At 39.0% G+C, this 27,657-nt stretch overlaps 1 protein-coding gene across 1 annotated transcript; it reads right to left on the reverse strand.

The window, feature by feature from the left end:
- Nucleotides 1–234: 234 nt before the first annotated feature.
- Nucleotides 235–26,621, reverse strand: CMAS (cytidine monophosphate N-acetylneuraminic acid synthetase). The gene is made up of 8 exons (XM_003405690.4): nt 26,290–26,621; nt 13,690–13,832; nt 12,627–12,782; nt 10,647–10,780; nt 8,826–8,920; nt 8,276–8,447; nt 7,349–7,502; nt 235–830 (listed from the first exon to the last, which is right to left on the reverse strand). Exons 1-8 carry the CDS (start codon nt 26,547–26,549, stop codon nt 640–642), a joined length of 1,305 nt encoding a protein of 434 aa, XP_003405738.1. The 5' UTR covers nt 26,550–26,621; the 3' UTR covers nt 235–639.
- Between the last annotated feature and the right edge of the window lie 1,036 nt (nt 26,622–27,657).

The raw sequence follows: 27,657 nt of genomic DNA on the forward strand, positions 1-27,657 counted from the left end.
TGCACTGGGGAATGTTTTACCTTATTCTGTGGTCAGCATGGAGTCACAGAAAAATTCTGAAAAGGATAACAGTATTTGCATGTATGTGCTTTGTTTATACATATATAAAGCATAATCAGATTTTTACACCTCGCATCCAGTGGTTTGTTTCTCACTCCGCACGGTCAGTGTGTAAAAGAGATAAGGAAATGCTTTATCAATCTCTTCTACAGTAATGAGGCAGTTTTCATCAAGTTTGAGAAATGTAATTTTATTACTTGATAGAAGGGTGTGTCTTATCAGACATACTGTCACCAAATAGAGTCCCAGCATCATTAAAAGCACACAAACACACAGTTGTACAGGGTACAATACAAAGTCCATTTTGATGATGTCTTACTTGCATTTACTAAAAATCTGAGAAAGACCGTAATCAATCTCTAAATAATTCTTGCATAAAGAGAAAAGTAGAGCACAATTATTTCATAGGCAGTTTGGGAACGATAATTTGAGAAGGCTTCTTTTAAAAGATATTAAGATATATCACAAATCAGATCACATCCTCTGCAACATTACAACATGGAACTGTACTTAATCAAAAGTAAAAGCAGAGCGGCTGAAGAAGGCTGTATACTTTCTTTTCTAACATCACACTGATTTCTATTTTTGGCACGAATTATTAACTTTTTCCATCAGTAGGAAAATGTGTTCTGCAAACTCTCGAATGGCACCACGGCCACCATTACATCTGCAAATATATCCGACGGCCTTTTGGGCAGTGGAACAGGCGTCAGCGGGAACTCCACTTAGGCCCGCTTTCTTCAAGCACTCTTCATCAGACACTTCATTCCCTATCAATTAAGATAAATATGGATTAAACATTTAAAAAGACAAAGAATATTCTTTCAAAGTAAAATAATGCCAACAGCAACTGATAAATACATCTGGTAACTTTAGTAAGATCCAAGGCACTGTGTCTAAGAATACTGTGAAGATTAGATGGAACAAAAAATATTTCAGAGTATTTAAAAACTGAGGTCTAGGGTTCTTCCCATTTTTATCAATTAGAGGAGAAGAATGGAGTATGCTTTCTCCTTGCCATGCATATTACAATTACTAGAAATTCTATACATGAATCACAAACTACTTTAACTTTTTATTAAATATAATTTCAAGTATATGAGAAACTCCAAGCTCATGCTGAAAAATTACCAATGTTTTTCTCTATCACTCCCCCCACCCTACTTTTTTTCAGAGGAAGGAGAAGAAGATATTTGAAGAAATTCCCAAATATCTTATTTACTCAAAAATTCTTTGGCATGTATCTCTGATATATTTTTTTGAAGTGATAAAATACCATCAAAATAAAAAGATCAGCAATAATTCTTTAATATCATCTAATAACCTAGTATGTGTTAAAATATCCTCAGCTGTCTCAAAATTATCTTTTTACAGTTGATTTATTTGAATCGGGAACCAAACAAGGGCTACATATTGCATTTGGTAAAGCATTTCTTAAGTCTCTCTTAAACTATAATAGTTCCTCTGATTTTTATGCCACTTATTTATTGAAAAATTACCAGTTTTAAAGCATTAAATACTAAAATCACATTGAAATAATTACTTCCTTTCTCCTCCTTGCCTGCCCTCCTCCTTTTTTTTTTTTTTGATAGCATGAATTTCAGAAGCTCCCATTATCTTAGGTTCACCGTTATGAGTGTAACTACACCACAGACCAAATACAATGATAAAATGTTGTTTAGAAACTCTTGATTTTCTTTCAAATTTGTTCTACATTTGTAGAACCAATGTAGAATATTCTACATTCTAAATTTTCTGCTGAAAATTTTATTAAACTACTGTTGAAATTAGCGTAGCCTCCACTGAAAGATGATGAAAATTAAAGCCTGCATTTCTTCTCATACCTCAATTCCTCAAACTGTTTTATTTACAACTGCTCTACTTAAAAAAGTGTCAATATCTTTAAAGATTATGTTTTGATAAGTTTAGCGCCACATACAAAGCACTGCTCTGATTTTTAAAATAAAAATTTGGAGTCTATTCTTTGTTTTCTTGATTTTCTAACCTCTTAACAAATTTTTTTTTTTTTACCTTTTAGTTTTTTTTTTTCCTCAGAGGCCAATTTATATCGATAAATGCACACATACAAAAAGAAGAAAGAGCCAAAATCAGAGAACTGTCCCTACAACTTGAACAAATAGAAAGTGAGCAACAAAAGAATCCATCAGGCACCAGAAGAAAACAAATAATAAAAATCAGAGCTGAATTAGAGAACAGAAAAACAATTGAAAGAATTAACAAAGCCAAAAGCTGGTTCTTTGAAAAAATTAACAAAATTGATAAACCATTGGCTAGACTAACTAAAGAAATACAGGAAAGGAAACAAATAACCAGAATAAGAAATGAGAAGGGCCACATCACAACAGACCCAACTGAAATTTAAAAAATCGTATCAGATTATTACGAAAAATTATACTCTAACAAATTTGCAAACCTAGAAGAAATGGATGAATTCCTGGAAAAACACTACCTTACCTAAACTAACACATTCAGAAGTAGAACAACTAAATAGACCCATAACAAAAAAAGAGATTGAAACGGTAATCAAAAAACTCCCCACAGAAAAAAGCCCTGGCCCGGACGGCTTCACTGCAGAGTTCTACCAAACTTTCAGAGAAGAGTTAATACCACTACTACTAAAGGTATTTCAAAGCATAGAAAATGACAGAATACTACCCAACTCATTCTATGAAGCCACCATCTCCCTGATACCAAAACCAGGTAAAGACATTACAAAAAAAGAAAATTACAGACCTATATCCCTCATGAACATAGATGCAAAAATCCTCAACAAAATTCTAGCCAATAGAATTCAACAACATATCAAAAACAATTCACCACGATCAAGTGGGATTTATACCAGGTATGCAAGGCTGGTTTAGTATCAGAAAAACCATTAATGTAATCCACCACATAAATAAAACAAAAGACAAAAACCACATGATCTTATCAATTGATGCAGAAAAGGCATTTGACAAAGTCCAACACCCATTTATGATAAAAACTCTCACCAAAATAGGAATTGAAGGAAAATTCCTCAACATAATAAAGGGCATCTATGCAAAGCCAACAGCCAACATCACTCTAAATGGAGAGAGCCTGAAAGCATTTCCCTTGAGAACGGGAACCAGACAAGGATGCCCTTTATCACCGCTCTTATTCAACATCATGCTAGAAGTCCTAGCCAGGGCAATTAGGGTAGACAAAGAAATAAAGGGCATCCGGATTGGCAAGGAGGAAGTAAAATTATCTCTATTTGCAGATGACATGATCTTATACACAGAAAACCCTAAGGAATCCTCCAGAAAACTACTGAAACTAATAGAAGAGTTTGGCAGAGTCTCAGGTTATAAGATAAACATACAAAAATCACTTGGATTCCTCTACATCAACAAAAAGAACATCGAAGAGGAAATAACCACATCAATACCATTCACAGTAGCCCCCAAGAAGATAAAATACTTAGGAATAAATCTTACCAAGGACGTAAAAGACCTATACAAAGAAAACTACAAAGCTCTACTACAAGAAATTAAAAAGGACATACTTAAGTGGAAAAACATACCTTGCGCATGGATAGGAAGACTTAACATAGTAAAAATGTCTATTCTACCAAAAGCCATCTATACATACAATGCACTTCCGATCCAAATTCCAATGTCATCTTTTAAGGTGATAGAGAAACAAATCACCAATTTCATATGGAAGGGAAAGAAGCCCCGGATAAGCAAAGCATTACTGAAAAAGAAGAAGAAAGTGGGAGGCCTCACTCTACCTGATTTCAGAAGCTATTATACAGCCACAGTAGCCAAAACAGCCTGGTATTGGTACAACAACAGGCACATAGACCAATGGAACAGAATTGAGATCCCAGATATAAATCCATCCACGTATGAGCAGCTGATATTTGACAAAGGCCCAGTGTCAGTTAATTGGGGAAAAGATAGTCTTTTTAACAAATGGTGCTGGCATAACTGGATATCCATTTGCAAAAGAATGAAACAGGACCCATACCTCACACCATGCACAAAAACTAACTCCAAGTGGATCAAAGACCTAAACATAAAGACTAAAACGATAAAGATCATGGAAGAAAAAATAGGGACAACCCTAGGAGCCCTAATACAAGGCATAAACAGATTACAAAACATTACTAAAAATGAGGAAGAGAAACCAGATAACTGGGAGCTCCTAAAAATCAAACACCTATGCTCATCTAAAGACTTCACCAAAAGAGTAAAAAGACCACCTACAGACTGGGAAAGAATTTTCAGCTATGACATCTCCGACCAGTGCCTGATCTCTAAAATCTACATGATTCTGTCAAAACTCAACCACAAAAAGACAAACAACCCAATCAAGAAGTGGGCAAAGGATATAAACACACACTTCACTAAAGAAGATATTCAGGCACCTAACAGATACATGAGAAAATGCTCTCGATCATTAGCCATTAGAGAAATGCAGATTAAAACTACAATGAGATTCCATCTCACTCCAACAAGGCTGGCATTAATCCAAAAAACACAAAATAATAAATGTTGGAGAGGCTGCGGAGAGATTGGAACTCTCATACACTGCTGGTGGGAATGTCAAATGGTACAACCACTTTGGAAATCTATCTGGCGTTATCTTAAACAGTTAGAAATAGAACTACCATACAACCCAGAAATCCCACTCCTCGGAATATACCCTAGAGAAACAAGAGCCTTCACACAAACAGATATATGCACACCCATGTTTATTGCAGCTCTGTTTACAATAGCAAAAAGCTGGAAGCAACCAAGGTGTCCATCAATGGATGAATGGGTAAATAAATTGTGGTATATTCACACAATGGAATACTACGCATCAATAAAGAACAGTGACGAATCTGTGAAACATTTCATAACATGGAGGAACCTGGAAGGCATTATGCTGAGCGAAATCAGTCAGAGGCAAAAGGACAAATATTGTATAAGACCACTATTATAAGATCTTGAGAAATAGTATAAACTGAGAAGAACACATACTTTTGTAGTTACGAAGGGGGGAGGGAGGGAGGGAGGGAGAGGGTTTTTTACTGATTAATTAGCAGATAAGAACTGCTTTAGGTGAAGGGAAGGACAACACTCAATACATGGAAGGTCAGCTCAACTAGACTGGACTGGACCAAAAGCAAAGAAGTTTCCGGGATAAACTGAATACTTCAAAGGTCAGCGGAGCAAGGGCGGGGGTTTGGGAACCATGGTTTAAGGGGACTTCTAAGTCAATTGGCAAAATAATTCTATTATGAAAACATTCTGCATCCCACTTTGAAATGTGGCGTCTGGGGTCTTAAATGCTAACAAGTGGCCATCTAAGATGCATCAATTGGTCTCAACCCACCTGGAGCAAAGGAGAATGAAGAACACCAAGGTCACACAACAACTAAGAGCCCAAGAGACAGAAAGGGCCACATGAACCAGAGACCTACATTATCCTGAGACCAGAAGAACTAGTTGGTGCCCGGCCACAATCGATGACTGCCCTCACAGGGAGCACAATAGAGAACCCCTGAGGGAGCAGGAGATCAGTGGGATGCAGACCCCAAATTCTCATAAAAAGACCATACTTAATGGTCTGGCTGTGACTAGAGGAATCCCCGCGGTCATGGTCCCCAAACCTTCTGTTGGCACAGGATGGGAACCATCCCCGAAAACAATTCATCAGACATGAAAGGGACTGAACAGTGGGTGGGAGAGAGATGCTGATGAAGAGTGAGCTAATTACATCGGGTGGACACTTGAGACTGTGTTGGCATCTCCTGTCTGGAGGGGGGATGGGAGGATAGAGAGAGTTGGAGGCCGGCAAAGTTTTCACGAAAGGAGAGACTGGAAGGGCTGACTCATTAGGGGGAGAGCAAGTGGAAGTAAGGAGTGGGGTGTATATTAACTTATATGTGACAGACTGACTTGATTTGTAAACGTTCACTTGAAGCTCAATAAAAGTTAATAATAAAAAACAAAACAAAACAAAATGTTAACATCAGAAATGCATATTCTCAGTAAAAAAATTTTTTTAAGAAATTTAAAAAAATGCTAAAATCATTCTAATTATTACCCCTTATGAATAATCACATTTTGCACATATAATTCTAGACTTTTACCTATGTAAATATTTACTTATCATTCTTATTACTATACACAGGCACTATGTTAAGCATTTTATAATTATCTTTCCAATGGCTTTATAATGTTGTGTTTATGTTTACATTGTAAGTAAGAAAACTGAGGCTTATACAGACTTACTGAGGTCTCACAGATAAGTACAGCTGGGATTTGTTTATATGTTCCATTAAAATTGTCTTCTTTTTACAAAAATTGGAAAATTTTCAAAGGTTCTATACTATTTTTCCTCCACTATATCTTCACATGTGCTTCAAACACTATCCCTGAAGCCTCTGGATCACATGCGCCCATTACATTCCTTTGCTTCTTTTTCTGAGGCCCATATTACCCTTGTAAATAGTAATTTCACACATAATTTATAATAATTACATATTTTAAGAACTTGTCATTATTAATTTAATATTTAAAATGCTGACAGCACTAAACTATAAGCTTTGCAAGAAGTCCTCGCAACAAGTTCCATGTTTGCATATAGTAATATATATTATATATAATACACCTGATAATAGACTGCTTAATGCTTAGTTGAAAAACTTATTGTGACATCTGACTATGCCAATACCTATAGATTAGATATTATTTTTAATGGTTGCATAGTATTCTATTTTATGGATATTCTATGTTTGCAGGATATTTAGATTGGTTCTTTCCCCTCACTGTTGGCATATTTGTCCAATTTCATTCCAGGAATTGGAATTTGGGAGTCAAAAGTATGTACAGTTTAATAGAAGCAAAAAGTACTCACAGTGTACTTCCTATATATTAGAGACTCTGTCAAATGCTTTACCCAAATTATCTCATTTAATCCCTACAGTAGCCCTATGATAATAGGTACTCTTGACATCTCCGATTTACAGAAGAGGAAACCAAGGCTTAATGTACCAAAACTGTCTACTCAGCAGTACCTTCTTTAGATCCTGTGCTTGTAATCATTCTATAGGCTACATTTGATACATATTATCAAACTAACCTCCAGAAAGGCTGTCCCAGTTTGATACTTTTGTCAGCAGTATAGGACAGTTCTTCTTTCCCTATAATCATGCCAGTCTTGGGTATTTTCTTTCTTATTTATCTATTTCTTTAAAAAAAAAAAAAAATTCCTAGTCCATTTTCCTATGGTTAAATAAAAAGATACCAACCAAGATAGGCCACTTCTTTCCAGCATAGGCCCATTTCTTTTCTCCATTCATCTACAATTGCTAGCTTATCTGATATGTTGACTTCTGTTTTGCAATCCAGTTTTAAGGCAGAGAGGGTCTGCTTTGAACAGGCCCTTTCCGAGATTAACCTCACCTTAAAGAAGGGAAAAATGAAAAAGTGAGTGAAGTAGAAATCCTTTAAAACTTTGTAAAGAATACAAGTTATAAATAAGTAGTCATTTAACCTTCTGTAGGATCAGTTAAAATCAACTAATTGTCCTTTAAAAATAAAAGCTTTAAAAGGTTTTATTTCTAATAGTCCAATAAAGGTGAAAGACACTGTTTTCTATAGCGGAAAGGGCTCTACACCTACCGGTAAAAAATACAATGTACACTGTCTGATACTAATCTAAGATACTCCTGTAGTTCAATTTTTCCAGAGAAAAGTCTGCAACCTGTCTCTTGTGCTGCTTATCAACACAGTTAAGATTTCTAGTGAATTATAAGAAATGATCTTCATTTTTAAAAATACACTTAAACATAAGTTATTTGAATTAAAACTTTCAGTTGTAAGAACAAGTTACACTTAAAAATACACAATATATTTGCCTTTTTCTAAATGCTGACACCTAGTATCTAGGAAATCGTTCTTGCTGTGGGAGCCCATGGGAAGTACTAGATAACTCCTATTTAAAAATGGTATTTTATACTTATTGAATAAATAAAAAATATTATTTGTTGATTGACAAATTTCCAATTTTACTCATCTGAAAGTAAATGGTATAATAATTTTCTAGGTGTCTGAAGGCTAAATTTCAGATAAATAGATAATACTGAAAATTTCAATCTCTTACTTCCTTCCCATGCCCTTTGTCCCTGAGTCAAAATCTAATATATAAAATATTGCTATATTCAGGGGGCACATACCTCAATACCTCTTTTCTTTAATAAACTTATCCCAATAGCATCTTTTACATCATAAGATATTATTTCTTTTTGGTCTCCTGATACATAAATGTGGCCATTGGTGAGACATCCATCAATATTGCAAACCAAAAGTTTTATCTCTTTAAGCTTCTCTTTGCCAAAATAGCCATATCTAAAAAAAACCAAAATGGACCTTTGAATACAAATGCAGTACTAATCACTGTCTCTCATTGGCTAACGCCAGTAAACTTAATACCCCACTCTCCATTACATTATTCTAATATCACCTGTCAGACTTACTTCATATATGCATTTCAACTTAAAGTGCAAAAGATTTAAGTATTGTGGTCTAACCAGACTATATGTTTCTCAGGTTACTGAATAAACCATTTAAAGGCATATTTTACATATATATCTTTCCCACATGGGCAAACTAATTCCAAAGATCCTAAGATCTTTGGAGTATCAGAAATCAGTTTAGAAGTACAATTAAACCTTTCAACTAAAAATAATGTTAGGCTCTAGTAAAAGGCTACCCAAGTCTTTTTACCTTAATACCCTTTGTTCTGCAATAGGCCAGTCAATGTCCACATCTATATCCACACTGTGCTCAGCTCGCATTTCATAGTACGCCATTTTTCCACCCTAAATATAAATGTGTCATGAGTATGTTTCTGGCATTCATTAACACACAGTGAAAAGGTTATTATAATATAGAACACCGAATTTGTTTCCACAGTACTGAAAAAAGTGGATAACCCAATAACAGCAGTGACATACACCAGGTGATTTTTTTTTGGAGGGGCAAGGTTTTTGTTTCCTATATATTCAAACCATACAAAAAAGAGAACTTTAAAATTTTATCTATACAGTGCAGGTTCCCCATTTTTCTTTAAATAGGTTTCTATCTTAAGATTGAACAAAGCAGAAATAATACTCATCCTTCAGTATTCTAACCACAAGGAATTCTATGGAAATCCCCTAACTGTATCCCTTTTTTTCTGGCAGTCTCTCTCATCATCATCCAACAGTGGTATAAAGGTTTTTGGAACTTCTATTCCAATTTGCAAGTAAGAGGCAAGACAGGGAGGAAAAGTAACTGCAGCGTCTATTGTAGAGCATTGTGTTGGAGCCCTGAGCTACAGATAGGAATGGGCAATAGCTGTCTGGGTCATCTGTGGGCAAAGGCAGGAAACAGTCTCCTGATCCTGGAGTGGGGACAGGGGCAGGGCAAAAGGAATCAGCTTTCCACTGATAGCAATCATTTGAATGACTAGAAAATTTCATTTTTCAAAATTGTCAGTTTCTTCACAAATCTTGTTACAATGAGAAACTTCATTTTTTTTTTTTTTCCCACACTTTAGGAAAGGCTTGGGCCACAGCTCCCCTTAGAAAAGAGCTCAACAGGGAGGTATCTAAAAGTGTCAAGTCTAATTTTCCTGGATACAGTTCACCTATACACTGACTACAAAACAGAAATAAATACTTTCTCCGCTTATCCCTCAAAGCATGAGACACAGAGTTTTTACTACCGTGTGTGGAGTTTCTTCTTTTTCTTTTTATAATGCTATTTTTTAAGTAACATAAGAAACTGAATTCAAATCCTGATCGTACCATTTACCAGCTATTTTTGCCTTGAGCCAGTTATTTAATTTCTCAGAGCTGCAGTGTCCTCCTCTGTAAAACTGAGATAGAAATGTCTTCTTCATTAAATTGTTCTGCAGATTACACGAGATGACCTATATAAAGCATTTCATTTCATATAGGTCTTGGTATACAGTAAGTACTGAATAAATAATTGGTATAATTAACAAACGGTATATGATGCAACGATGTAGGCAGTTCATACAACTCTAAAGAAGAGCGAGACTTCCAACCCCCTTATTTTAAAATGAGGGCAATGAACAGATGAAATGATATATTCAAGTTTACAGTTAGAGATACAGTTGGGACTACAATCTGGTTTTCATGACTTCAAGTTGGTGTTCTTTCACCTTTTTTTTTTTTCTCTTTTTAAAACAAGTAGCAGTTATTCAACTATACATCTACAATGTAGCAGTGTCACAAACATGGATTACAAACAAAGTTTTGAATGGAATAATATAAACACCAGGACACATGTAGAATATTCAGTACTTGATTCATTTTTCATCTTAGTGTTACAGTGCTAGGGGAATTCCTTGCGTATTTGTTGAATGGATTATGAAGATCGGTACTGCAGGGTAAATGCCTCAGATGATAAATTGTGTCAGTTACTGCCTTTTCTCTACAGGTTGATACTTCCCTTTATGAGCTGGGCCAAACTTCTTTCTAAAACTAAAAGAACACATATGAGAGGATTTAAAAGGTTTTTGCAAAAAAAGGCACAAACCTGTAAGTAACCCATCTCTATCAAATGTCTTTTAGCAAAATAAAATGAGCCATTTTCATATAGTTCTCCATCCCAGTCTTGCCGACGAGGCCGCTTAGCTGGATTCAAATTTAGAGGCTCAGTCACTTCACGAACTAAAAGCAAAAAGATACAGTTAAGTCCATACTACTTTGAAAACAGTAAGTGTTCATTTAGTTAATGAAATAAGTTCAGTAACTTAAAAAAAAAAAAAAGCCAAATGAACTTGGAATGTAGAAACTGTTAAGTGCTTGACTACTAGCCAAAAGGTCGGTGGTTCGAACCCACCCAGAGATGCCTTGGAAGATAAACCTGGTAATCTACTTGCGAAAGGTCACAGCCTCGCAAACCCTATGGAGCAGTTCTACTCTGCACACGTAGGGTCGCCATGAGTTGGAATCGACTTGATGACAACTAACAACAGCAACAACAAATATCTAAAAGGCCTCTTTTTTTTTTTTTTTAAAGAAACAAAGTCCCCAATGATTCTGATGATTTCTTTGCTTTCCAATAGTTAAACACAGAAAAAGAAAGCATTTTATGGAGGAATTCTGTATCATTATGGTTTGAATTAGTATTATAATACTCTAGGGAGGCATCAAGGCAACCTTAAAGTAGCTTAGAAAGAACTGAACTTGACATAAAATACCCATATTCAATATTTAAGTCCTTTATCTATTGCTCATGATTTGCTTCTATTGAAATATAACGTATGTGTTATTTATGTAATGTGGCTGAGAAATTACTTTCTTGGAATTATTCCAGAAAATATGAGTTTCCCCATAAATTATCGAAACTTTTATATTGATGAAAATATTTATGTAATGTATTATATATTCTCACCAGTAGCTGATAAATTTATTGAACATAATAAATAATGTCTATTATTATCCTTGATAATAATAAATGCTCAGCAATATGAACAGTAATGATCTAAAGATGTAATAAATGAGGTCAGTGCTAGTATATAAGGATTTCCTTGCCTTTTCAATGAACCTCTCAATTTTTGCATGTGTGTATGGGTGCACACACACTTGTATGTTTAATAAAGCGTGAGTCTTCAGAGCCTTCTTTACTTTTGGCTGTCACTTCTGCGTGTGAAGGCTTCTAAGAATAATCTCTACTTACCCCCTAACTAAACCATCCTCTGCTCAACCCCACCCCAGTGTCTGATATAATCTAGGAAAAATATTCAGTGACTTTATCTTGAATAGCTACATGCAGCATAGTTTTCTAGGCCATGGATACACAGCAGTGAACACGGACCACCTTTAAGGTCTCTGCTCTCATGGGGCTCCCAGTCTAGTGGTGGAGACAGGCGATAAACAAATAAACTAGTTGATTCAAATGGTGCTCTGAAGAAAAGGAGCAAGAGGGACAAACCCTTCCTTCGGAAAAGGATAAGTGCCTGCTTTCTCTCTGGGGACACGTGCTGAGTCTGAGGAAGGAGTGAGAGGAAGATCAAGTTTGGCATAACCAGAGGAACTCTGCTAGGGTAAAGAGAAAGCAGAAGACCTTTTAATGGCCCTGTGGAATCCTTCTGGTATAAGGAGTTATAAATTTGGAGAATTCCAGAGTTTCATTCTTGAGGTTGTTAAGAACTCCTTGGTGGATGCTTTCTATTCCCCTATGATTTATCTCTATGGAATTTATCAAACAACTTCTAGAACAAAGACAAAAACATCTGATCTAGAAAAGTGACAGATCTCCCTCAAAAGGCAAATAGAGGGTTATAATATTCTTTTGAAAAGAGTGAAGCAAAGAATTAATTGGGTCTCATTATTTTGCCTTCATCACTACAAGATTTGGAACCAATTACAAATGTCATTAACTACTGTGGCTAAGAATCACATATTCCTTTTTGCTGTTCCCTTTTTACTCCCTACTCCTAAAGAATATTTACACATAAAAAAAAATGATTCTTAGTAAAACACGCTACAACAAAGACTGGTAACAGATTACCTCCTTTCTGAATTTCACTCCATCGAAACTGATGACGTCTCACAACAGAGAAAACTGAATCATATCCTTCTTCCCGAATCATGTCTGCAACTTTTTGAAGGTCAGCAGGATGTAAACATGGAGAAGTGGCTTGAATATTTCCTACAATGTCAACCTCTTAAAAAGACAAAAGAAATGAAAAGGATATCAAGATAAAGTTTGTGAAATAAAATTTTAAAGTTTTGCTTTATGAAAACAGAGTTCTCTTACCCATGACACTAAAGGTCACCTTATTAAATGTTAGAAACTTATGACTGTATAATCATAAATATAATTTTTAATGCCAATACCTATGCTCGGCTTATTAAGAGCTCACCTGCTAACAAAAAGGTTGGCGGTTCGAATCCACCAGCTGCTCCTTGGAAACCCTATGAGGGAGTTCTACTCTGTCCTATAGGGTTGCTATGAGTCGGAATTGAATCAACAGCAACAGGTTTGGTTTTTTGGCTTTTTATAGCTATGCCTTGAACTATAACTTTTAGAAGTAGCTTCTCTTGTTTCATATCATTGTATTTAGGCGATCAAGCTCACTGAAACACTTGAAACGTACTCATTTGGAAAACAATTGAAGATCAATGAGCATGTTCTATTTCCAAGACACCAGAGGCCTTATAAATCCTGGCTCAATGATCTTGTGATTGTCGTAGTAAGATTCCTATGTAAACTTTGATAATGTTTGAGCACACACTGCTTTAAGATTTATGTATTCTGACATAATTGTCAACCAATTGTCAAAAATTTTATGTTCAAAGGTCCTGATGAAATTATACATAAGTACCCTGAAAATCTTAATTAATTGGAGCACTGATTTACTCGGTAATGACGTGTTGCCCAACTTTAAAGCTATTTATTAAACCTGTACAGCATTCTGTTAATGGTGTTCTGAGTTGTTTATTTTTGACAAGTTCTTACCAAGCAAGTAACACTAAGATTTTAAATCCAAATGTTAAAACAGATCTTGTGAGATGATAACTAGTTGGAAATCATATAACATTTTTTAATGAACTGTTAACCAAACTCATACCATTGTGATAATTAAGAAATTCTATGATGGCATCTAGTGAGGTAGAGCTGTCTTTCGAAACTTCAGAACTTCTTCGATGAACCTGTGCACCAAATTGTTTGGCCACATTCTCAATTTCTTCATGGTCTGTTGAAACCCACACACTGTTCAAATATTTAGGGGAAAAAAAAACAAAATCACCAAAAAATCATTAAAGATACAACTCAAGAATACAGCTTATGTGGTATTAGATAAAAGTAATATAAAACTTAAAGAAGTTAATTATAAAGCATTTTGCACCTAAATATATTTTAAAATTCCTGAATCAAGAATGTATTATTTATATAAGCCCTAGATAAAGTTTTATAAAATTGGAGAAAAAAAGATACTTGATATTTTTAGGGCTACTAGTATATTGGGCAAAATAGTAGTGATAGAAGTTCAAATATAAAGGAAATGAAAAAGGATCCCACTTCTTATTCCCTATCCAAATCCAAAGTATTGTATAAAGTATTTTAATACACTTGCTTAAAAATGATTGACTTGGGTTAGCCAAACCATAAAGCTGAAAGGGTTTCAGATTTAGAAGACTAAATGCACAAATCTACATTCAAACTAATCAGCTGATCTAACTTTTTTTCCCAACTAATGACAAAAGTAAAAAATCTATTATCCTTTAATAGGTTAATGATGTACATTTGGCAGTAACAACACCAACGTGTGAGACAAGAGTAATATTGGCTTTGATGTTTAAGGTTATGTGTCAGCTTGGCTGAGCTATGATTCTCAGTGGTTTGACAGTTATGTAATGATGTAATTTGGCAGTTACGTAATGATGTAGTCATCCTCTGTTTTGTGATTTGATGTGGTCTGCCTCCATTTTTGCATAAAGCCAACTTCAACCTAGTCTTTGGAACCTAACCATGTCAAGAAGTGAGGAGTAGTGTATATATGTGTGTGTGTATACATTCATGCATCATGTAAAGTCCACAATATGTTCTGTGAAATAGGACGTTATGTGACTTGGACGTTGTGTGAACACCTGGGTCTACAGGTTGTGGGGCTCCTGGGTGCACGGGCCCAGGGGCTGCTGTGTAGCATGCAGCCTGAGCACCTCCCGCTGTGGATGACTCAAGTGGGTGCTTGGCTGGATCCTGCCCAGTGCGCCAGCCTCTCGACCCTATGATCACGGCAGGGAGGCTCTGGGTGTAGATCAGGGCAGCAGGGGAGTGGTTTCGGTAACCTGACACCTGTACCCTGGTTGGACCCCACAATCCTTGCTGAATTTGGGTGTTCAAGAATAGGATTGGGTGCCCACTCCTCCCAGCAGCAGCAGTGCCTGTTCCTGTGGGTGGGGGGGTGCTCACTGCCAAGTCAGGCTGTGTCTAACCCCTGGAGGTCATGTGCTGGACCACTGATGTACATGCAGTCAGACGTTGCCTGAACTGATGTTATGTGGCGCCTAACTGCATGTATGTGTGTGTGTGTTTACATATATATGCTTGAACATAGAAATCAATTTGATTGGAGCTGCTGACAATAATTAAAGACATGGAGAACAAGGCTTGACTGACTTAGGAGAGTTTAGCTTAACAGCTCTATTACCACAGTTTACATAATTGCCCATTAAGACTTTGGAAGATAATTAAGAATAAAGTGCCGTTTTGGGGAGGGTACTAGGAAGCATCAAAAAAAGATGGAAGGAATACACAGAGTCACTGTACCAAAAAGAACTGGTCAACATTCAATCATTTCAGGATCAAAAATCAATGGTACTGAAGGAAGAAGTACAAGCTGCACTTAAGACACTGGCAAAAAAAAACAAGGCTTCAGGAATTGACGGAATACCAGCTGAGATGTTTCAACAAACAGATGCAGCACTGGAGGTACTCACTTATCTATGCCAAGAAATTCAGAAGACAGCTACCTGGCCAACCAACTGGAAGAGATTCATATTTGTGCCCATTCCAAAGAACGGATCCCACAGAATGAGGAAATTATCAAACAATATCATTAATATCACACACAAGTAAAATTTGCTGAAAATCATTGAAAAGCAGTTGCAGTAGTGGATTGACAAGGAAGTACCAGAAATTGAAGCTGGATTCAAAAGATTGAAGGAGGGATACCATTGCTGATGTCAGATGGATCCTGGCTGAAAGCAGAGAATACCAGAAAGATGTTTACCTGTGTTTTATTGACTATGCAAAGGCATTCAACTGTGTGGGTCATAACAAATTATGGATAACACTGTGAAGAATGGGAAATCCAGAACGCTTAATTGTACTCATGAGGAACCTGTACATTAGACCAAGAGGCAGTCGTTCAAACAGAACAAGGGGACACTGCATGGTTTAAAGTCAGGAAAGGTGTGTGTCAGGGTTGTATCCTTTCACCATAGTTATTCAATCTGTACACTAAGCAAATAATTTGAGAAGCTGAACTATATAAAGAAGAACGGGGCATCAGGACTGGTGGAAGACTAACAACCTGCGATATGTACATGACACAACCTCGCTGAAACCAAAGAGGACTTGAAGCACTTACTGACGAAGACCAAAAATCACAGCCTTGAGCATGGATTGCACCTCAACATAAAGAAAACAAAAATTCTCACAACTGGATCAATAAGCAACATCATGATAAACAGAGAAAAGACTGAAGTTGTCAAGGATTTCCTTTGACTTGATTCACAATCAACACCCATGGAAGCAGTAGTCATGAAATCAAACAACATATTGCATTGGGCAAATGTGCTGCAAAAGGCCTATTTAATGTGTTGAAAAGTAAACATATCACTTTGAAGACTAAGTTGCAACTGACCCAAGCCATGATATTTTCAGTTGCCTCGTACACATGCAAAAGCTGGACTATAAATAAAGAAGACTGAAGGAGAACTGATACCTTTAAATTATGGTGTTAGTGAAGAATATGGAATATACCATGGACCGCCAAAAGAACGAATAAGTCTGTCTTGGAAGAAGTACAGTCAGAGTGCTCCTCGGAAACAAAGATGGCGAGACTTCGCCTCTCATATTTTAGACATATTATCAGGAAGCACCAGTCCCTGGAAAAGGACATCATGCTTGGTAAGGTAAAGGGTCAGCAAAAAAGAGAAAGAACCCCCATGAGATGGACTGACACAGTGGCTGCAACAGTGGGCTCAAATACAGCAACAACTGTAGGCCTGGTGCAAGGCTGCGCCCTGTTTCATTCTATTGTACAAGGGGTCACTATGAGTTGGAACTGACTAAATGGCACCTAACAACTACTCTATAATGAAGTTTTGTTTCTGGGCTGTTATGAATTGAATTGTGTCCACCCAAAATATGTGCTGTAATTGCTACACCCCTATGCCTGTGGGTATAATCCCATTTGGGAATAGGACGTTATGCTAATGAGACCTTATCAATATAGGGTGTATCTTAAGCCAATCACCTCTGAGATATAAAAGGAGCAGATTAGGCACAGAGAGGAAAGCACAAATGGAGGGGGAGGATACATGCCACATGAAGATCACCAAGGAACAGAGGCTAAAAAGAGACAAGGACCTTCCCCCAGAGCTAACAGAGAAAACCTTCCCCAGAGCTAGCATCCTGAATTTGGACATCCAGCCTCTTAAACTGTGAGAAAATAAATTTGTTGGTTAAAGTCACTCACTTGTGGCATTTCTGCTAAAGCAGCACTAAGAAACTAAGACATGGACCTTTACAAATTCCCACTCCTAGAAATAGAAAATGTGAATATTACTCTAGCCATAATATTTTACTAGCAGTATCATACATTTTTTTTATCATACATATTTTAGTAACTGATAGTCTCAGTATAGATATATTCCTTCTATCCTCGTCATTCAACATTGAGGGAAGGAGGAATTGCAAGTTTCAAATACCTATGCTTATCTGTCAATATTGAAAAGAAAATAATAAAACAAAATAAATTATTCTAACATCTCAGGATTTCATTAATTTTTTTAAGAGCTCGGCTGCTAACCAAAAGGTCAGCAGTTCGAATCTACCAGCTACTCCTTGGAAACAAACCCTATGGGGCAGTTCTACTCTGTCCTATAGGGTTGCTATGAGTGGAAATTGACTCCATGGCAACAGGTTTGATTTTTTTTTTTTTTTTGGTTTTAATATTTCTAAACCCCCCCAAAACCAAAATATTTCTAGGAAGGTTTAAAATCAAGGGATAAAGTCAATTAACAACAAAAAAAAAATCACAGAAGCCCAGGATATAAGATGAGCCACTGACAAGAGGTCAGGTCTTATGCTATCTACTCATGTTAATCAGTGAAAGGCAGAACACAGGAGCCTGTTTTCCTCTATCTGGAAATCTGAAATAATTTGGGGATAAAGTTTTCACTGAAGAAATGTCACAGTCAAAGATGTATAACTAAGTGAAGTACGAATGAAAAGCCAGTAAAAATTTAAAACAGAAAAGGTGAAGGGAGAATGATGATAATTAGAATACAGTAACAAGTAAACAGTAAAAACAAAAAAGATGAGTTTTCTTTCATTGACGTCACTAACTTTTGTAAAGTAAACTACTGAAGCATTTACTTTATTGTCCTGATATTTACTGAAATAAAAATTGAACACGAGAGGGTTCAGTTATCTTTCTGAAATACTTAAAAGGTAAATAAAAGAGAATAGGGGTATGGAAGACCTGCTTGGAATAGGTTTGTCTGCTTGATTGTTTTTCTTCCTTCCTTCCTTTTTTTTCTTTTTTTAATTAATTCATTCAGGAAATGTTTGGCGTGCCCATTCTATCCCAGGCACTCACTATTCTGGACACTCGGGACATTACAATGTATATAATATAGTCCCATTTTCTGTTTACCAGTAGAGACTGAGGCCAATACAGTATTATAATTCCCTTTAAACCACGGGAATCCCTGAGTGGTTAATGTGCTTGGCTGCTAACTGAAAGGTTAGAATTTTGAGTAAACTCAGAGGCACCTCGAAAGAAAGGCCTGCCAATCTACTTCTGAAAAATTAGCCATTGAAAACCCCATAGAGCACAGTTCTATTCTGACACACATGGGATCACCGTAAGTCAGAATCTACTCAACAGCAACTGATTGTTTTAAACCACAAAGGAAAGAGAGATGAGGAAGCAATTAAATAATAACTACACTTGAGGTTGCCATGAGTAGGAACCGACTCAATGGCAACTAACGACTTTACTTTTTACAAAGTACTTTTACAGCGCCTGCTACATAAGAGGTGGTGAAGGTATACTTGTTGAATAAATGAAACACTGAATGGTTAAGAGCATTGGCTCTGAAGGGAGGTGCTCAAATTCTGGCTCTACCACATGCTAGCAATAAGACTCTGGGCAAAATCCATACTCTTCTTGTTATGGATTGAATTGTATCCCCAAAAAATGTTTGTCAACTTGGCTAGGCCATGATTGCCAGTATTGTGTGGTTGTCCACCATTTTGTGATCTGATGTGATTATCCTACGTGTTGTAAATCCTAACTGTATGATGTTAATGAGGCAGAATTAGAGGCAGTTATGTTAATGGGCAAGACTCAATCTACAGAATTAGGTTACATCTTGAGTCAATCTCTTTTGATTGATATAAAAGCGAGAAGCGAGCAGAGAGGAGAGGGCCCTGGTATCACCAAGAAAGCAGCACCAGGAACAGAGCATGTCCTTTGGATCCAGGATTTGTTAAAGCCATCCACTTGTGGTATTTCTGTTAGAGCAGCACTAGATAACTAAGACAGAATTTGGTACTATGAGTAGGGGGCTGCTGTAAGAGATACCTAAAATGTGCAAGTGGTTTTGAAATCATGAATGGGTAGACGCTGGAAGAGTTTTAAGGTGCCTAACAGTAAAAGCCTAGATTGCCTTGGAGAGACTGTTGGTGGAAGTATGGAGATCAGACAATTTTCATGAGGGCTCAGAAGAAAGTGAGAAGAGCTGTAACAACGGAGATGACACAGGTGGTGAGAAAGAGCGGCAGAGAGATGGCAGCAGCAGAACCAGGAAACCTGCTCAAAACGGCACTGGAACTGACCCACAGAGCAAGACAGCTAAAAGCCTTTGGGAAGGAAGCTTTCCAGTAAAGTAGGCTACCTCTGAGCCCTTATTGAGGGAGCTTAGGCTTGTTGGCCCACAGAGTGAGAGAGCTGAGTGCCTTCCAGTTGACATTTACTGATGGATAGGGTACCTCCATGGACTTATCGGTACAGCTGAAGAGCTCTGGAACACTTGCCCGAGCAGGGCAGATGCAAGGCTGGCCCAAGAGGTCAAGAGACCAAAGAACCAGGAAGCAGAAGCTAAAGAAACAAGGAGCACAGGAAGCAGGGCTGCCTCGCTCTCAGAGGGTAGGACCACAACCTCTGGGGTCTCAAAGGGTGGAACCACAGACTGCTGGGTCTCAAAGGGTGGCATCATGGCCTCCTAGCTTTCAAAGAGCCGGATCTTCACCAACTTGGTCCTGGAAAATGGGGCTACTGTTTCAAGTGCTACGGGATAGGGCCAGATCTGCTGCCCAAAGCTGAGGGGGCAGAGCTGTCATACCCAAGGGGCAGTAGAGTGGGGCCTGTCAGGGTTAAGGAGGTGGGGTAGCCACTCAGTTGGACTGAGTAAATGGAGTCACCCAAAGCCGAGGCAGAAAAGGTTGCCTTCCCAGTGGGCCTGGAAGGTGGAGCTGAAGCCCAGGGCTGAGGGCCCTCTACCCAGAATCCAGAAAGTATGGCCAACAACCAGAGAATGGAAGGCAGGGCCATGGCCTAAATGGTATCAGAGAACAGAGGATTATTTTCAAAGCTTGAGAGCTAATGCAGTGTGTTCTGCCAACTTGTTTGGTGTCTGTTACCCGTTCTTTCCTTCCAATTTCTTCCATTTGTAAAGGAAACATCTGTCTTGTGCTTGTTCCACCATGGTACTTGAGAAATGGATAACTTTTATTCTAGATTTCACAGATGAAGAGGAATTTTGCCTAGGGAGATTCTGGTCTTGATTTAAGACTTTTGGGATGATATGATGGGATGAATGTGTTTTACATGTGGCAAGGACATGATTTTTGGGTGGCCGAAGGGTGGAATGTTATGAATTATGTCCCCCAAAAATGTGTGTGTCAACTTGGCTAGGCCATGATTCCTAGTATTGTGTGGTTGTCTACCATTTTGTGATCTGATGTGATTATCCTATGTGTTGTAAATCCTTACCTCTATGATGTTAATGAAGCAGGATTAGAGGTAGTTATGTTAATGAGACAGGACTCAATCTACACAATTAGGTTGTATCTTGAGTGGATCTCTTTTGAAATATAAAAGATAGAAGTAAGCAGAGAGGAGAGGGACCTCATACCATCAGGAAAGAAGTGCCAGGAGCTGAGTGTGTCCTTTGGACCCAGGATCCCTGCACTGAGAAGCTTCTAGGCCAGGGGAAGATTGATGACAAGGACCTTCCCCCAGAGCCTACTGAGAGAGAAAGCTTTCCACCTGGAGTTGGAACCCCAAATTTGGACTTCTAGCCTCCTAGACTGTGAGAGAATAAACTTCTCTTTGTTAAAGCCATCTACTTGTGGATATATATGTACATATATTGTCAGTTAATTCTCATACTGAATCTGTTGGAAGAAAAACTGATGTTTGCTTTCAGAACTTCAAAGGTCCAAATACCACAGGTGTCTAATTTGTATGCATCATGTAAGGCAATGACATTATGCACAAGAAAACAGCATTCCATATGTACACTGTACACATATGCAGTTAACCCTTAAAATACAATGATCATCACATTTTTAAGGGACTAAGTAAATAGATACTGTTCTTTTGGTATACTGCCATCATATGAGGGAAGGCCAAAGAAAGAATGCACCAAGTCAACAAACAGGCATAATAAAATCTACAATCAAGCAAAGTAAATGTCAAAGTCTAATGTTAATGGTGTTAGCCTCAAATGAAGTCATATTACATCTAACAGGATCAACAGGAATAGCAACCACGGTGTTTACACAGTTATTTCAAATCATAAACTGCCATTTTAAAGACAGTAATATGGCATAGGTCTTACATTAATCATAAATCCACACCCTTGAAATGAAACTAGTTAAGTTTATTTTTCACAAGTACATTGACCCAAAAAAATCAAACCCATTGCTGTTGAGTCAATTCCGACTCATAGTGACCCCAGAGGACAGAGCTGAACTGCCCCATAGGGTTTCCAAGGAGCACCTCGTGGATCTGAACTGCTAACCTTTTGGTTAGCAGCTGAACTCTTAACCACTACGCCACCAGGGTTTCCCACAGTATGTTAGGCAACATTTAAAAAAATTGATTCTGAGGTATACTTCCACAACACTGAACCCACTGTTGAAAATCAAGTTCTCACAAAATCACCTCTAACGATAACTCTTTTATCAACTAAAAAAAAAAAAAAAATCAAACAAACCACTTAGAATTTTTCTCGACTGCTAAATTATTCAAGTTGGTATACAAAGTTTAATAACCTTGAAAAGAATTTAATTCTGAGCAGGCTGAAAAATGTGCCTTGATTAAGTCAAATGATTTTGAACAAAATAATCTCCAAGGTATCTTCTAGCCCTGAAAAACACAAATCAGGCACCTACAATTTTCTTCAAATCCTTCCTGTGATAAATACTTGTGGAAGAAATAAGGGAGAGGGAGGGAAGAAGAAAGGGTCCTCCAATTTCCTCCTGTAGCTTCAGAAAAAGTCAATTATGTTTAAATCAACATATTTTAATTGAGATCTAATACATAAAGCATGTGAAGCATACCAAGATGAATATGATAGTGCCTCATCATTGGCTCCAAAAAGCTTTTCATCTAGTAGCGCTGGGGTCACCCTGAGCCAAATCCAGCCTAGCCCTCGGCCTGTTTTTTTAAATCAAGTTTTATTGGAATACAGCCATGATCATTCACTTACATGTTATTTACAGCCGACTACACAACATACAATGGTAGAACTGAAGAGCTGCAAGAGACACTATCTGGCTTGCAAAGCCCAAAATATTTTCTGTGTGGCCTTTTACAGAAAAAGTTTGGTAACCCCTGAACTAGAGAATAAAGGCATATTTCAATTAACTCTCCAAATTCAAAGAATCTTAGCACTACTAAGAATTTTGAAGATCATTACAACATTCTCTTTCTACAAGCAAGGGAACTATGACCTGGGGAAGAGATGAAGATTGCAAAAACCTCCAGTACAAGGGAAAAATGTCAATGACAGATCACGCAGTGTATGCCAGGTACCCTGGTGGTGCAGTGGCTAAAACCTTGGGTGCTAGCCAATAAGTCAACAGTTCGAATCCATCAGCCACTCCTTGGAAACCACATGAGGTGGTTCTACTCTGTCCTATAAGGTTGCTATGAGTCAGAATCAACTCAATGGCAACTGGTTTGGTTTTGGTTTTTATCATAAGGACTAGGAGACTGGTGGCATGGTGGTTAAGGACTCAGTTGCTAACCAAAAGGTTGACAGTTCAAACTGACCAGCCGCTCTGTGGCAGAAAGATCTGGCAGGTTGCTTCCGTAAAGATTACAGCCTTGGAAACCCTATGGAGGCGATCTACTGTGTCCTATAGGGTCACTACGAGTTGGAATAGATTCCATGGCAGTGAGTATTCTGAGTACTATATATACATTATCTCATCCTCAGCAAGCCTATGAGATAAAGTCCTTTTTGCAGATGAGGAAACTGAGGCACAGAGAGGTTAAAAGATTTGTCCAACATTGCTCAGTTAATACATGGTGAAGCTGGAATTCAATACCAGTTTGACTCTAGGGCTTACGCTCTTACCTGTGTTTTGTGTACAAAAATAATTTTGTAACGAAATCCCCAATGTCTGTTGTAACAGCTATTTGTTGGGTTTTGACTCCTCACCAACTATACCCCTTCACTTTTGGTAATAACCAAAAAAAAAAAAAAAAAACCAAACCCACTACCATCGAGTCAATTCCGACTCATAGTGACCCTGTAGGACAGGGTGGAACTGCCCGAGTTTCCAAGGAGCGCCTGGCAGATTCAAACTGCCGACCTCTTTGTTAGCAGTTGCAGCACTTAACTACTACGCCACCAGGGTAACAGCACTTCAGTTTTTCTCTTGGTGAACCTCTTTCGTGTTTCAGGGAAGGCTTCATGACTGGCTCCAAGAGTGGAAGATGTGGCTAAAACGTGTCGATACCAGTACTGTGTCTTCTGAAATAAAAACCAAACCCATTGCTGAGGAGTCAATTCTGACTCATAGCAACCCTATCGGACAGAGTAGAAATGCTCCATAGAGTTTCCAAGGAGTGCCTGGTAGATTCTAATTGCTGACCTTTTGGTTAGCAGCCATAGCACTTAGCCACTACACCATCAGGGTTCCCTCCTAGCCATAGTATTTGGTTGAAGGATGAGCAGGGGACCCAATGAGACTTGTTAAAGCTGCCAGGAGAACAGCTCTTTCTGATGAGACCCTAACCTGGAACAATATGAGGAATGGAACCACACTGACACGTAAAGGGAGAACCTACCTAGAAGAACCAAGAAATGGAGGGTCCTGGTGGAAAAAAGTGTACCATTCCCTTACCCGGCTTTATTTTTCTTAAAAATATTTATCATCACTTTATACAATATATATTCATCTGTTTATAGCTTGCCTGTCTCTTCATATTATAATGCAAGCTCCGTGAGACCAGAGACTGGCCCTACTGCTACTGCTATAACCCCTGGTCCAGGAATTAGAACAATGCCTAGCACATAGTAAAACCAAACCAGTTGCCACTGATTTGTTTCTCATTCATGGTGAACCCATGTGTGTCAGGATAGAAGTGTGCTCCATTGGTTCTCGATGGCTGTGATCTTTTCGAAGTAGACTGCCAGGCCTTTCTTCTGAGGTGACTCGGGGGGGGTTTCAAACCACCAACCTTTCAGTTAATATCTGAGTGCTTAACCATTTGTGCCACACAGGACTCCTTGGCACATAGTAGGCACTAAATAAATATTAGCCAAACAAATGTTTTTGCCCTGGAATCTGATTATATCTGAAACAAGCCCTACCCTTTTTTTGTTGTTGTTGTTGAGTGCCGTCGGGACCCTACAAGACAGGGTAAAACTGCCCCATGGGATTTCCTAGGCTGTAAATCTTTACAGGAGCAGATTGCCAGGCATCTCTCCCACAGTGCGGCTGATGGGTTCCAGGAGCCAACCTTTGGGACAGCAGCTGAGCACTTAACCATTGGGCACCAGGGAAAGGGGTTTTCTGACACAGGTAACTAAACAGTTATAAGTGATAGTTTTGTTTTCAGTTAACCTACTGTGAATGTGATTTTTGATCTCCAGTTTATTTCACAAAAATGGTATTTGACTATATCCCTGCTACCTGGATCCATCCGCTACTCTCAGTCCTCCTTCTCAGCGCGCACCCTCTCCAGAGGTAAAAATGTTCAAAATTCTGTGAGCTTCACAAGGACAAAAGCTAATGTCGCATTCTTGCTGGTATTACCTTAGCTATGATGACATAAATTGGACTCAGTAAATGTTTACTGAATTGAACCAAATTATCTAGTCCTTCGCTAGCTCTCCTTTCACACTTCCTTTTACATTACTGTTATCTTCTGGGTGTCAGCTCCTATTTGTCCAGCCCCACCCAGAGCTTCCTTTGGATTAAGACATTAACAAAATTAGTAAATTTACACTTTTTTGAGTACGTCCATTTTAAACACTGCTGGTTAAATGAAAATCATTTATTTACTCATATATTGATACCATTTTTAAAAAGTCATCTTTTTACAAATCAAAACCCAAATCATCAAAAGGTGAAAATAATTTAATTTCCGTAACAATAAATTCAAGTGTAATTAGGTTGAAGCTACTGTGTGTAAATTCATTCTTGGCACAGAATCTTAATTCCCTTCTTTTATGAATGACATCAGCTTGTAACTCCTGGCCAATTTGGCATATGGTAATGTCTCTAGAGGATGTACAATTAAAACTGCCCTTAGGGCAGACTAGATTTCAAAGGTATAATAAAGTCATTTATAAGCATGTCATAATATAACTAGCCTTATACCTCCCTACTGTCTCTCACCTATGTAAAAACGTAGGGAGGTTTCTAGATTATGCTGACTCACAGGGAGATGAGTATTTTGCAAGGGTGAAGAAAGGATCCCCAAACTTAGCTTGAAACTAGGAAAACCCAGACACCCCACTCTGTTCATGAACCATCTGATGCTCCCTAATCAATCGGCACCAAGCGGTTAGCAGAGGCTGAGCAACAGGGGAGTGCCAAGACGGCCTCAGTCTAAAAGAAGTACACATACTATCGCCGACGTTTCATGGGGGCGGCCTCTTTCACTTTTCCCTGAGAGGTCAATTGGGACGGGAGACGATTGGAAAGGAGCAATCATCTCCCCTTTTACAGTCGGGCGGGCACAGTCAAGGGCGGGGAAAGGAACTGTCCCAGGTCATGACTACTAGAAGCTAAGGAACAAGGAACTGCAGCCCTTCCTCCCTCGGCTCTCTGCGAGGGCCCAGGCACCCGGGACCTTGCACGCCCCTTCCAAGAGCAACCACCCAGGAAGCCCCCGGCCCCTTCCGCGCCCAGCCGGGCCTCTCCCCCGCCACCCCAGCCCAGGCCCCCTCCCACACATGCGCACCTCTGGAAGACCCCCGAGTCCAGGGCTGCACGCAGGACCCAGCCAATTAGCGGGACCCCCGCCAGGTGCTTAATGTTCTTCAGGGGGATGCCCTTGCTGCCGCCCCGGGCCAGAATCAGGGCCGCCAGGTGCGGGGGCTTCTCCACACCTCGGCCCTGGCCGCCGCGGGAGTTGCGCTGTAGCTTCGGCGGCCGGCCCCGGGATGGTCGCCCCCGCGGGTTGGAGACAGAGGTAGTGGCCCCCTTCTCCACTGAGTCCATCTTCCTCCCACGCCTCCTCCCCAGCTTCTCCACATCCGGGAGTTCTCCCCTCGCCACCTCAGCGCGGCGCCGCTGGCACCCGCCCTCCTGCGAGCGAGGGTGGTTGCTCCTGGCCCCGCCCATACGCCCCGCCCCCTCGCGGGGCATGCCGGAAGTTGTAGTCCGGGGCTGCCTCGCCTGGGTTCCTTAGGCCAGGTGGACTCTAATAGGGCGATACCAAACCTAACCCAAATCGTGGGAGTTCGGAGAAGTGCGGAGGAAACACGGCTTGTGAGGTGCTTGATATTGTCCAGAGATTTCTAAAACAGATTTATGAATTCTTGATCTTTCCTGAAGAACTTTCCAACTTAGGAATTTTAGTGGGTTTTTTACTACACGGTCCTATGCACACTAAACCCAGTGCCGTCGAGCCGATTCCGACTCCTAGAGACCCTGTAGGACAGAGTAGATCCGCCGCACAGAGTTTCCAAGGAGCGCCTGGCGGATTCCAACTGCCGACCCTTTGGTTAGCAGCCATAGCGCTTAACCCCTACGCCACTAGGGTTTCCTCTATGCACACTAACACAACTTAATTTTATATTTTAAAAGTTATATTTTAAATCTATGTCTTTCTCTTAAGGTCCTGACTCATTTTTCCAAGATTTTACTGACCACCTCATTCTAATATCCTCCAGGTACCTTAAACTCAACATTTACCTTGACTGTGCGCCTCTAGTGTGGTGGACACCTGTTCCTTTTTTTTTTCCCCTTGTCTGCTAATCTTTTCCTATTAGGAATTGTCACTTCTATTACCTGTTGGGGCTGTCACTCTAATCCTCTACTGTAGGGTGGGTGTTTGACTCCAGCTGGTCCAATCAAAGTACCTGATCTTCCTGAACACAGCTGTGGTCTAGGCCCAGGCATATGACCAAACAGAGCTCATTGGAGTTCTTTCCGGAGCTTCTGAGAAGAAAGGATCTTTCTCTTGCTGAGCTTTTAGATACAAAAGACTACGTAAACCTGTGGTCTCAGGGCAGGGGGAGGACATGGGGTTTTACTGGTCTGAAATGGGCGGGGAGACTGGTTTTCAGACTGAAGAAATCAGGGCAAAGATACACAGGGAGAAGAG

The sequence above is a fragment of the Loxodonta africana genome, chromosome 4 (genome assembly GCF_030014295.1).
Source record: "Loxodonta africana isolate mLoxAfr1 chromosome 4, mLoxAfr1.hap2, whole genome shotgun sequence".
Taxonomy (NCBI): Eukaryota; Metazoa; Chordata; class Mammalia; order Proboscidea; family Elephantidae; genus Loxodonta; species Loxodonta africana.

Excerpts from the sequence above, each read along its gene's own strand:
- CMAS (XM_003405690.4), bottom strand. The coding sequence starts at position 26,549 with ATGGACTCAGTGGAGAAGGGGGCCACTACCTCTGTCTCCAACCCGCGG. Across the intron at positions 8,448-8,825 it reads GCAGAACAAAGGGTATTAAG|ATATGGCTATTTTGGCAAAG; the intron begins GTAAAAAGACTT and ends GGTTTTTTTTAG. Across the intron at positions 7,503-8,275 it reads TAAAGAAAAGAGGTATTGAG|GTGAGGTTAATCTCGGAAAG; the intron begins GTATGTGCCCCC and ends CCCTTCTTTAAG.